Below are 13,553 nucleotides of genomic sequence, written 5' to 3' on the forward strand. Positions count from 1 at the left end.
TGTCACCGTACGGCCTTCAGCAATAAGAAAAACCAATACCGTATGGTAAGCTATAAAAGGCCCCGAAAGGACAAATGTAAAACATTTCAAACGAGAAAACTAACTGCCTTATTTGTGTATAAGACAATAATCGAGAAACAAATATGATATACAGCAACAAACGACAACCACTGAATTACAGACTACCGACCCGGCCGGGACAGGCACACAAATAATGCGGCGGGGTGGGGTTAAACATGTCTGCGGGCGTCCAACCTTCCCCAACATGGGACAGCGGTGCAACGGCACAACATAAGAACAAACTATAAAAATCTGTTGAAAAGGGATCAAATCACCAGATCGATACAAAGCACAAAAACAACCAAAAGAAACACACAAAAGACACAAAGTACAGATCTGTGAGTACTCGCAGTTACTGAAAGTGTGTTCAAAGCCAATGAGAACTACTAAAAAACTCCTGTATCTTAGACTAAAATATCAATTAGTACACATCCAGCATCCGATGGATTTAGTATAAAGACGTCATTAACAGTTAGAGAAAACCATGCAAGTCCGTTTTTGTCATATATCTCCTCGTGTACTGAAGTATACTATGGATAAATCTTTGGATTTCAACTTGTTTGGTTCGGTTTGTACCTGGTGAACAGTACCTGGTGAAGGTTAATCCAGGAAAGCGTTTTAAATGGACAAAATTTGTAAAGTGTTATTTTCTTTAACTGAGTTGATACCGCTGCTGGTGGACTGCTAGTCGCCGGGGATCATTAGCTCAGTAGTCACACGAGATAGCTGTCACGATTTATAACAAATCTTTCCTTTTATTTTCCATCTATAGAAATTATAAAAATACAAAGGTTCCAACTTCCTAAGCAGGCAAAATTGACCTTCGGAAGATTTGGCTATTCTGGTCATATAGCTCCTTACATATTCGAGTATTTATATATCCTTTGCTTTTAAATTTTTCGTTTTAAGCAATCTTGATGAAGTTAAATCAAGAAAGATTTCTTAGCCTAGGGGTTATAATTTGATGCTATTACCTAACATTGGATTTTCAATGCAGATGCAGCGTTGTCGACATCTAGCGGAAACCATCTTAAACGCTTAACTGTGACTTTAATATGAGGAACATCAGTAAAAGTGAAATTACTTTGCATTTGTGCTTGTCAAGTGAGTGTATGATATTTTGCCATGAATTAATACCTTCTTTCCCTTCTATTGAATGTATTCCATGAAACAAACCCTACTCATTATAAAACCCTAAATTTATTCATCACATTAAACAACCACAGTTTACAATGGTGATGTCCGTCGATTCAATTGTTTGATTAATTGTTGTACGCTGAACATCCAACAGCAAACATTTCATGCACATTCTGCAAAAGATGTGTCAATTGAGCAAACAATCAAATATTGCTCTAGCCTGAGTTTCAGTTCCTTCTTCAAATGCACATACTATTATTTCAGTATACCCGAATGAAACCTCAACTTTGATAGGACGGTTTTTGCCTTTTGATGTATCCGGAATGGACACAGTTAAGTCACCAAGTCGGCGAACTCCTTTATCAATAGTATATACCGGACACTCACTGCTACTTTCATAAATTTCAATTGTGGCTTCAGTATCGAGTGCACGGGTAGGCAAACAGGTATGCTTGAAAATTTCCTTTCCGACCCTAATTGGATGTCCAATTTGTACAATAGGCTGGAAAATGTCAGTGCACATCTCCTTTCCATCGTATACAACCTTCAGTTTCTCTGGATGAATTTTATAGTTAAATGCTGTGTTCACACTTATGCCATATGTAAGAGGAGAAATGCGCTCGGAAATCAAATTTGGATTATGGCCAAAAATAACTGCTCCTTTAACGATTGCATTGACAGCTTCTTTTGGGCATATCACTGTTAACCGTTTGAATTCGGATATAATTCGTTGGCTTAATATAGAGGAATCTGAAAAGCCACCAACCATTAAAATAATCTTTATATCTCTTCCATTCTGTTTACTTTCATGAATTAATTCTTTAACATGAGTTACTATGGAATCTATTGGCTTACGGAAAAATGTTTTAACAAGCTGGTGATCAAACCTTAGTTTGTCCTTTTTCACTTTTACAGTTCCTGCAAATCTTGATTTTTTAAGGGTCTCTTCAAAAGATATACTATTCTTAGCAATCTGATATTTCGCGAAAAGAGAATTTGGAAATGATATTGTTGTTTGATCATCAGCTGAGGCATGAACACTTTTCTTTTTTGCTTCAAACTTTCGCAGAATTTCTAAAACATCTTCAGGATTCTCTTTTGAATATTCGGTCCATATATCATCTCCAAAAAGCTCCCTAAGGAAGGTCGTGTATTGATTATCAACGTATGTGCCACCCCATGGTCCGCCAGTGGGTCGCTGAAGTTCCCTAAGATCGCCATCATTTTGAACTTGGTAGGCTGTCACATCTACTGTTCCACCTGACAAAATTCATTAAACAAAATAAGAATAAAAATGTAAAATGTTTTGACAGTAATAATTTATGTATATAAAGATGACAGAATAAATATCATAAGCATCTTGCTTTACGTACTCCGATTTTGTTATTCCCATACATTTGCGTTGTTTCTTTTTCAAAAGGTTAAAATATGAAGTATCGAATGTCCTTGCTTTTATTTAGTGAATTTAAAACTTTAAAAACTTAAAAAGAATTAGTTTACTTTGTGTGATTATATGAAATATTTTGATACCTCCACAATCTAGTACAAGGAATTGTTGTCCTGGTTCGAATGATGATAATGAACTTGATTCTGCACCTTCCTTTTTCTGTACAGTAAGTTCTTTACAGTATATAGCAGCAGCCTCTGGTTCATAAGCAAGGGTCAACATTTCATCTGGAATACCAGCCTGCAAAGTAAACAAAATGTACACCGTCTTGTCTATATCATCATTTTTCCTTGTTTGTTTTTTTGAAGGTTTTATAGCCTTATATTGTCCAATGAATATTGCAGTTTGGTGTTTATTGCAACAAAATTATGTGCTTTTAGGTATCGAGTTTGTACTTGCTATAAAGAGCTATGTCCACCATTTGTGCTTTAAATGTAAGATTTTTTAAAGTTTCAAGTTGAATTACAGTTCTATATCTTGACCAAAGAGTGTTTAAAGGGGCATTAGCTACGAGATATATATAAAAAAAAATATGATTTTTTAAGATTGCGTTTTTCTGCACTGTTGCTGTTTAAAAATCTTCTATAGTACATAGTATGATTTTTATATTAGCGATCTTGTCAACTGTAAGAGGTAGGAATAGTATTATGTCTCATGTAAGCACCATTTGTTAGGATAATATTACGTACCGTTTAATTGTGCCTTTGTTAATGTCGAAATTTGATATCAATACCATGGCAGTTAATTATTTTTAGTATGTTTTCTTTGCACTTTTCGTTATCCAACTGACAAAGATAAAGAAGAGGAGAGTACGGTACCGAAAATAGTTAATCGAACCACATATCATAGTGTTGTCGGGAATCGGAAAAGTTTAAATTTGTTATTTTGCCTAAAATGAAACACATATTCCCGACAACACTATGTTACCTGGTGGCTCATATTTTGTTGAGGGCATTTAAACAACTATCAAGAGTATAATGAATAATATACATATCAGCTGCATATAAAGACATATCAATTGAATAATGACTTTGAGTTGCAACTTTATACCACAAATGTTCACATCTCAAGATGTCTAAAAGCCAAGTTTTTTAAAAATAGTGATTGTAGGAAAACATTCTTGTTTTAAATAAAGATTTGTTTTACTCTTTGAAGAACCACATTGATTCAAACAACAAATAAACCGAAGGCGATTTCATCAACATACTGGACTTTTTTTTATCGTCAACATAATTCATATGAATTGATATTTCAACAAAAAGTCGTATTCGTATGCGTACTATAAAAAAGAAGATGTGGTATGATTGCCAATGGGACACCTCTCCACAAGAGACAAAATGACACAGAAATTAACAACTTTAGGTCACCGTACGGCCTTCAACAATGGCGGCAAAACCCATACCGCATAGCTATAAAAGGCCCCGAAATGACAAATGTAAAACTATTCAAAAGAGAAAACTAACGGCCTGATTTATGCACAGAATAATGAACGAAAAACAAATATGTAACACAGCAACAAACGACAACCACTGACTAGCCTTTTTGTGTTTTTCTATTGGCTAAGTTGTTTTTGTACTCATTAGAAGCAAAAGTCATACCAAAATTACTCAAAGAAAAACAGAAAAGGCATCTATCATTTAATTTAATTTCACTTTCAGATATATTAATGGTGTCCTGTCACTCAATTCAAAATTCTATAAACCGTTAGTTTTACAACTCAATAACCCACATTTCAGTTTCAGTGAGTGCTTGTATCTCAACTTGAGAGAACTTGAATTTGAAGGTACTACCGAAACTACTTCGTGTATGGATATAGTTCTTGATATTGACACAAAGGGACAATATGAAAAAAAAAACATAAACACATGACAATTTCAGCTTTTTCCGATTGTCTACTCCCAATTTGCTATCAGTAACAATTCCGTGTCCCATCATAATATGGTGTTTAAATTACATATCTCTTTTGATTCATTCGTGCGTGCATTTTCAAATTATACGTACTTCATTTACATATGTGTACCCCGGCACAAAAACTGGTCTATCGGGTTTAGGTGGAAGAAAGACTGAAATCAACACAACATAATTTTACTGTCACCATTAATTATGAATTGGTTGACCGATACGATTTGTCTGTCTCAACTCACAAGCTATGTGTTTTCGCGGTATTAGATCTTAAAATACGAGAATAGTCGTCAAATCCCAAACGGTATGTTTTGAACAATCTGATTTATCATCGCTCATAACATGTATGTATCTGAAACGAAACAAGGTTGTCGCGCAGACAGTAGACATTTCCTACTGCACACGTAATTATAGACAAATGTTTTCCAAACTAGTAAAATATTCTCCTTTATAAAATGATTTAATTACATATTATAACTTAATACATACAAAAGCCCAGTTCGACACGTTGAATTGACATCAAAAAGAAAATAAAGAAACTGACCTTTTTTGCAGCTTCTCTCATGAACTGTTTAGCCCTATCTGTCCATATTGCTGGGACTGTTAACACCCAATGGATATCTTTATTTGGATCCAAATCTAAACCTTGCACCTGCGCATTCCCCAGGAAGTGGTTATTTAGATACTGGATAGATTCAGCAAATACACTCAGAGCTGACATCGGTTTTCCTTGTTCGTCCTCTATCATCAAGTTCTTTGTTATTCTGTCGGCTCTTGTCTGTGGTGGTGACAAATGATCATAATATACGCGATGCTAATTTATAAAATGTAGCCAAACAGGCACAGTTGATATTTAAAAACTATTTTTTTGTTTAAATAATAGACATCACTGATTTCTCCATTGAATTTCAAGTTATGCTCAATATTCTGAGTTTTAATTTACATAATGAAACGAAAGGATACAAATATATATATATTAGTGCTTTTATATTAAGAAACCCTATTTTTCATATCTAAACATCATTCAGCATTTTAATTTGCATAAAAGACGTTAAACTTGATAAAAACAAAACTTTATCAAGTTAGAACGACAATCAAAGAGTTTTATAAACTTGTAAAGGAGTTTAGCTTGATAAAAGAAAGACTTAAAAATATTCACTGAAATATATGAGAGCAACATTTCTCAATCTTTTTTCTTTAATTATTTATTAACTCTTACACGTCCTAGTATTTTCTCCTCTCCTCTAAACAATCTCATCTTAAACCTTCTGAAATATCTCCATCCTTCTGCCTCTTCGTCTTCTAGTAAAGTATTGTACTTCAGCTCAGCTTCGTATCCGAATTTACAAAACTTTTTATCTTCAGTGAAAAGGATGACTGTTGGTGTTTTGGGTGTGACGAGCCCGTCTCCAGATCTCCAATCAGTGTTACTATACACTTTAGTGTGGTCTTTCTCATATTCGGCCCGGAACGAATATGCATATCCGGAATAAGTTGTGCCAAAGTCGATAGCAACTACGACCAACGCATTACTTTTCTTCTCCATGATAATCTACATGCCAATTCCTCTTACAATTGTAGCCCAAAAATCTCATTTCTGTAAAATATTGCAAAGTTTGTATTAGTATCGATATCCCCATTGGAGGTGTACTGGTTAAAATTAAAGTCTGGGAAGACATAGATAGTTTATCTATCAGTTGATATAGGACGTTGACACAGTAACATTAACTCTTACGACTCCTAGTATTTTCTCCTCTCCTCTAAACAATCTCATCTTAATTCTTTTATTTCCAATAGGCATCGACCATGAAATCGCATTCAATAACTACAATTACTTTGTGACTTTTGTCTTTTTGTTCGTTATTTGTTTTAGTAACGATCTGTTGAGTCTTGTCCCTTTCCTAATTGTTTGTTCTCCTGGCTTTCATTTCATATACTCTTTCTACTCTGCATATTTGTTTTCTATTTACCATTGCTCGTTTATCATACTAATTTATTATGCATATTCAATTGTAATTTGTTTTTAATAGTTTCTCAGCATCTTTTTTATGCATTTGCTGCTTGAGAATCAAATATAAATATAACGCAGATCGTTGGTTTTCTGTTTTGAATTGTTGTCATTTTGGGGATATAATAGCTTACTTAACAGTATGTTTTTTTCTCCTTGTTGAAGGGCTGGCAATGACTTATAGTTGTTTACATTCTTGTTCATTGGTCTCGATGTACAGTTGTCTCATTTGGCCACTTACTAAAGAGTGGTGTTCGTTTGGCTGTGCGAGATGTATAAATACATAGCCACGTTCGGTCGAAGTGGGGACGATAAATATGATACCTCTTGTAGAGTGAGGGCCACGCTCTCTTCATGTCGAAGAACCCTTGCAACAACTCTCTGAGCGATCCGTAGGTATTTCGTTGCAAGGCAAAATGTCTTTCCCTATCCAATGAACCCTTATTTACTAGTGGCAGTCAAAGTTTCCACCCGGTTTTTACTTTTCATCCCTTGCAGAGCCTTCCTTATTGTATTGATTAATAATTTGTTCTCGGTCTGAATATACATGACATAAGTGTCACTGGTCGTTAATCAAGCAACAATCAATGAACTGTATTCGCAATATGAATAATAATTGGTCAAAAAGCAAAATATTTTGAGGAGAATAATGCCCTTTGCTTACCTGCACTTGCGTCATTGTTAGGTGTTAGTTTGTAATTTACTTCCCTGTTTATTTTTATGATTCCATGAACTTCTATTAATATAAATTATTTGAAATTATAAAAAGTGCCTAACAAGATTTTGTGAGGTAGACGAAATTGACTTAAGAAATTGATCGTAAGTTATACTGAAATGTGTATGACATACGAGTATTTTTACTTTTTGTAAAAAGAGGCGCTGGTATTTTTGATGAGTTTTTTCCAGTCAATTGAACTAGTAAAATATTGCACTAGTAAATCAAGTTTCAGCATAACTCAACATAACTAAATAAATCTACTGAGTAAATGTTTAGGCCAGTTTGAAGTTATTTATTTAAATATTACTATTTTTTTGGTTTTCTAATTTGATTATATGACTGTGTTGTTTGGTTGCTGTCTCACTAACATATGCCCAATTTCAATGTGTTCTTTATAACATATTTATTTCATGAAATGTATTAATAACCAATTACCTGATACATGTTCCAATCTAATCAAGATCTCCAAGTTCGACATCAGCGTATCTGTCGTATCAGTAAAGCCTAGCTAGTACTGCTGGGCAAGGAAAATTCTCCATGCTACATGAAAAAAAAGGTAACAATATTCAATTAAAATAATTCATGTGTATCAACTGTATTGATAGTCAAAGATATGTATGTGTTTTTGTGTGCATAAGTGTGTGTTCTCATGTACATGTCCACAGGAGGTGTGTTACTGTTTCATTGACAGTGGCCGAGTGGTCTAAGTAGTCGAACTACTGTTTTTTCTAGCCTGTCAACACTGAGGTTGTGAATTTCGAATACCTCATATGGCAGGTGCGCTCGACTACAATCCTAATGGACTAGGATTGACAGTTTTCCAATCGAAGGTCATGGTTCTCTCCAAACACTTCTGCTTAGTCCACCAATAAAAACTGACCGCCACAAAATAACACAATAATGCTGAAAGTGGGGTTCAACACCAATCAATCAATGACATAAAACCACACATTTAACAGAATAATTCAAATTTGGATACTTTTAATTGTTTTATGTTTTTGCACTTGCTTTTAATATAGTAAATATTTGATACATGTATTGACAAAAATATTTCTAACAGCATACTTACAAATAATCGAAAATTCATATAGCAGCAAAATGTTTTTGCAATTCTTTATAGTGTCTTGTCAAACAGCACATGGTATTAGATCTGAAATAGAAAATATAATATTTTTATCTCAAGATTTATAGCATATGACGTAAAAATTTAAAAATCCAAAAGCCCACTTTTCTCCTCAGAACATTTTAAAACTTGACCTATGGAAAAGTACCTTTTCTGTTGCTGAATGCTTTATCATTATGTTTGTTGGATTGCTGTCTAATTGACATAAATACCAACATCTCCTGGGTTAATGATAAAAACATTTCTGTATTATTATACTTTAAATGGAGTATGTTTTGGCTACTGCTCTTATTTGTAAATGTAACTGCATATAGTAACATGTCTTTGAAATGTATACTGTAGTGTTTATTTATTACAAAACCTCCAAACCAAATCTTTGTATCTATGGAAGCATTTAGTAAACTTAAGGTTTTAAGTCATTTTTGATAACGAAATCCCTGACTTAATAATATACCAGTAATACATAAATTAAGCTCATTAAAATCCAAAACGTCACTACAGACACGAGCATAGCGAAGGAGTTGCGATATATAAACACCGCAAGACGGTGCCAAAGGAACGTCACCGTCCAGAAAAGGAAAATTAATAAAAGGGAAAGAAGATCATCCCTTTTGTCGTAAATTTTTGCGTAGAGTTTCTGGTATAAGACTGAAATATCTAAATCTAGAAAAGGACGGTTATGCTGTTAATATTTGATTTATTTAAAGTAAGTTCTTTTGGGTAAATTTCGGCAGTACATATAGAGAATTCTTGATTATTTAACAAAAAGATATCATCAAGATAATGGTAAGTGTTGTTAAATTTATCTTTTCAATGGGATTTAGACCGGTCTTTACTGAGTTTGGCCATAAACTGTGATGCATAACAGTACAGGAACAAGTCTGATATTAAAGGGACACAATTTGTGCCCATAGGAATACTTGTCGATAAACTTTATTGCCGAAACGTACATAAATATTGTCAAGGAGAACATTTACGGCTTTACTCATCTCATCACAACTCCAGTAAGTATATCTAGCATATTTACATTTCTCATTTGAGAAAAAGGGTTTATATGAGTTGCAGCAAATAAATTTGCAATAAGATTTATCAAACGACCATTTAATTAAATAGCAAAACTTTTGTTTGATAAGATTGTGTGGAAGTGTAGTTTAAAGAGTGGAAAAGTAAAAACTGTCAACCGAATCAAAAGGGCCATCAAACAAAGCACGTAATTTGTCTAAAACATCCAAAGAATTTTTACACTCCAAAATGGTTAATTCCACTATTTCCGTATGTTTTATTACAAAAAAAAATATAAGTTCTTTAATAGAAGTTTAGGAACTCGTTAAAAGCACTGAAAGATTAGTAGTATAGAACACTTACTAGAGGCCGAGATGATACGATATTTTACGGGTTTTTTGTGTAGTTTAGGTAGTAGGGACCTTCAAATGTTCAAATGAGGCCTTAAGTTGAATTGTGGTAGTGACATGATTACTTACTATATGAGTCTCTATGGAGCGTAGTTGAATGTATAATTTCATTCTTAAGGACTTCCGTGTAGTATTAACGTCATACCACCACCACAAAACGCTCTGAGAGTACCTGAATTTTGTTTTTAATCCTAGAAATGGGCATATTACTTACTATTTTATTTATTTCTAAATTATTTTCGAAAGTTGACCAAAAAAATAAAAATATGATTTATGATTTTTTTTTTCAACTTCATAGCTAATGCCCCTTTAAATGATGGAACAAGTATAGCTCATTTAAAAGCAATCGTGATTTAATTTTTGGGTTTTTTTTATTAGGTTTTTGTATGAGACTGAATAAATGAAACGGAGAAGTTTAGATTTGTCTCTCTTTGGTCGAAAAATTAGACAAAATCAAATGAATTTATATAGTTTACATATAGGAATCTTTCAATTTACTAAAATTCACACTAACACAGATTCTTTTGTGTAGGCTTTTAAAAGCTTCTAGCAACATAATGGTTTAATTATTTACATGTAATTGCAAGTGTTTCATATCAGCAGTTTTAAATTTTTTTGGCAATTTTGAGTATTTATAAAGGGGGGATATAATAGATAAAAGCTCAAACCAAATTGTATCGAAGTTTAGCCATTGTGCATTGACTTTCACATACGAATTAATTCATTTTGGTAACATATGTTGATTTTATTAAAAATCGTAATATTGTATCAAAATTATCTCCAAACTTCCATCAATGTGCATCGCTTGTGGTTTTATAGATGTACCTACATTGTTGATCAATCTTGAAGTATTATATAATCAGACTTTTTGACATTAAAATTCCAGTTTCATATTTTGTCATGTCGGGACCTGTTGACTATACGGTATGGGATTTGCCCATTGTTTGAGGCCGTACGGTGACCTTTGGTTTCTTAAATCCGCTTCATTTGGACACTGTTGGATAGTTGTCAATCATACCACATATCATTATTTTATATTCAAACTTTGAATAAGAACTTTTAGTTGCAAATATAGAAATATAAATATATATCCAGTTTTGAATTGTTGTCATGAAGATTTTAATGAGCTTTTGATACGTTTGATATTTAAAATTTTTTTCTCATCAGTTTATTTTAAAAACTTTTCCCGTTTGGATTCTTAAAATAATGGGTATATTGGAGAAAACTTTATTGATTGGTTTATTTATTGTTGTCTGCCTTACGTCAAGTCACAAATATTTCAAACATATTCCGGCGAGAGGTAGCATCTGCAAAGTAGACCAACCAGATGAAGGGCGAGACATTTTGACTGGAAATTTAGGGTATGCTAGTTCAAAACAGGTTTAAGAAATCAGAATATTGTAATTTGTGGACAAAATTTCCCAAAACACAAAATTATAGCTCCGTCGGTTGGATATTCTCAATTTTTGTTGTTGATCGAACCCGTTTTAGCTCCGTCGGTTGAACATTCTCAATTTTTGTTGTTGATCGAACCCTTTTTAGCTCCGTCGGTTGAACATTCTTAATTTTTGTTGTTGATCGAACCCTTTTTAGCTCCGTCGGTTGAACATTCTCAATTTTGTTGTTGATCGAACCCTTTTTAGCTCCGTCGGTTGAACATTCTCAATTTTTGTTGTTGATCGAACCCTTTTTATCTCCGTCGGTTGGACATTCTCAATTTTTGTTGTTGATCGAACCCTTTTTAGCGCCGTCGGTTGAACATTCTCATTTTTTGTTGTTGATCGAACCCTTTTAAGCTCCGTCGGTTGGACATTCTCAATTTTTGTTGTTGATCGAATCCTTTTTTGTTGTTGATCGAACCCTTTTTAGCTCCGTCGGTTGAACATTCTCAATTTTTGTTGTTGATCGAACCCTTTTTATCTCAGTTGGTTGGACATTCTCAATTTTTGTTGTTCATCGAACCCTTTTTAGCGCCGTCGGTTGAACATTCGCAATTTTTGTAGTTGATCGAATCCTTTTTAGCTCCGTCGGTTGAACATTCTCAATTTTGTTGTTGATCGAACCCTTTTTAGTTCCTTCGGTTGGACATTCTCAATTTTTGTTGTTAATCTAACCCTTTTTGTTGTTGATCGAACCCTTTTTCGTTTGCTGAAACGGTTTGTATCATTAAAAAGTAAAGGAAGGTTCTTTTGGATTTAATTATTTACCAGTCAGAGGTATTTGTTTGTGTTTCATATAACTTTTATTGTAAAATTTTCTTCGAGAAGGCCCGTTCTTTCTGTATTAGAACGGTAACAGTTGGATTTGGAGTATTATATTGTTAAATATAAAAATAAGGAGATGTGGTATATAATATGATTGCCAATGAGATAAATATCCACCAATGTTCAAATAAGGTAGATGTAAGCAAATATCGGCAACCGTACGGCCTTCAACAATGAGAAATACCCACACCGTATAGTCGGCTACAAAAGGCCCCGACATGAAAAATATGAAACAATTCAATTGAGAAAACTAACGGCCTAATTTAAAACAAAGTAATTTACGAAAAACATGACCGGCATGAACCAAAGATACCACTAAAACACAGGTTCCTGACTTGGGACAGGCACATATAGAATGTGGCGGGGTTAAACATGTTTAAAGGCGCCATCCGCTCCCCCCCTAAACCTGTAACAGAACAACATAAGAACAAACTATAAACATCAGTTGAAAAGGCCTTAACTCATCAGATCGATACAAAGCAGAAAAAAACATCTAACAAGAACACGGCCCGGACGAGGCAGGGTATTTATACATCCCTAAAAAACAAAAACAAAAAGACACACTGTACATATATGAGTGTACTCGCAGTTGCTGAATAGTTCAAAACCAATAACAACTAATAAAAAACATGTATCTACGGCTAATATTTAAAGTACATGTTAATTCATTCATATTTAAGAAGTTAAAATGTAATCTTGGATTGGGGTATATGGTTGTATATTTCCTATCTCATTGGCATGTGTTTTGTATAATATTTATTGTAATTTTTTTAATGAGAAGTCCCGTTCTTACTATTAGAAAGGTAACAGTGAGATTTGCAGTATTATATATTGGGTATAAAAAATAAGGAGATGTGATATTCTTGCCATGTGATGAGACAACTATTCACCAGAGACCAACATCAATTTTTATTCATATTTAAACGTATAAAATTTAATCTTGGATTGACGTATGGTTGTATATTTCATTTGTCGTAATTCTTTAATAGTTAATCGTTGTCCATAAGACATTTCTTTCAACTGAACTAATTGACCGAAATATATATATATACATATTTCAAAATAATAACATGCAGTTGTTTTTTTATTGTTATAGTTTTGGTAGAAACACTTGTATTTTGTTAAATAAAAGGGCTCACGAATGTCATAAAAATTATATATTTATTCATATAATGATCAATGAATATAAAAATTGTTGTTGTTTGCTTAAGGGGTTACAGAACACCTAAGGAGTTAACTCTTTAAAAAATCAGCTTAACGTTTCAATCACACACTATTAGTAAAGAGAAATCAAGCTTCTCAATGATCAATTTAGTGTGTTAAACTGCTAAATATCCATTGAAATTATTCCTGTAAATTGTTTGGTTCAAATTTCTTTATATTTTTGTCAACAGGTCAGAGTAAATATTTTGTCAAAATTTTATGAAAATTAAACGAGCCAAATCTATTTTCATGAAAGTGTTGAGTACCCCCTTAACGTCC

At 33.3% G+C, this 13,553-nt stretch overlaps 1 protein-coding gene across 1 annotated transcript; it reads right to left on the reverse strand.

The window, feature by feature from the left end:
* Positions 1-1,241: 1,241 nt before the first annotated feature.
* Positions 1,242-7,261, reverse strand: LOC127730723 (heat shock 70 kDa protein 12B-like). Its single transcript, XM_052239240.1, has 5 exons — positions 7,219-7,261; positions 5,766-6,143; positions 5,091-5,324; positions 2,728-2,884; positions 1,242-2,457 (listed from the first exon to the last, which is right to left on the reverse strand). The coding sequence occupies exons 2-5, from the start codon at positions 6,090-6,092 to the stop codon at positions 1,385-1,387; spliced, it is 1,791 nt and encodes a 596-aa protein (XP_052095200.1). The 5' UTR covers positions 6,093-6,143; positions 7,219-7,261; the 3' UTR covers positions 1,242-1,384.
* Between the last annotated feature and the right edge of the window lie 6,292 nt (positions 7,262-13,553).

Source organism: Mytilus californianus, unplaced genomic scaffold (genome assembly GCF_021869535.1).
Source record: "Mytilus californianus isolate M0D057914Y unplaced genomic scaffold, xbMytCali1.0.p SCAF_2, whole genome shotgun sequence".
In the NCBI taxonomy this organism is placed as follows: domain Eukaryota; kingdom Metazoa; phylum Mollusca; class Bivalvia; order Mytilida; family Mytilidae; genus Mytilus; species Mytilus californianus.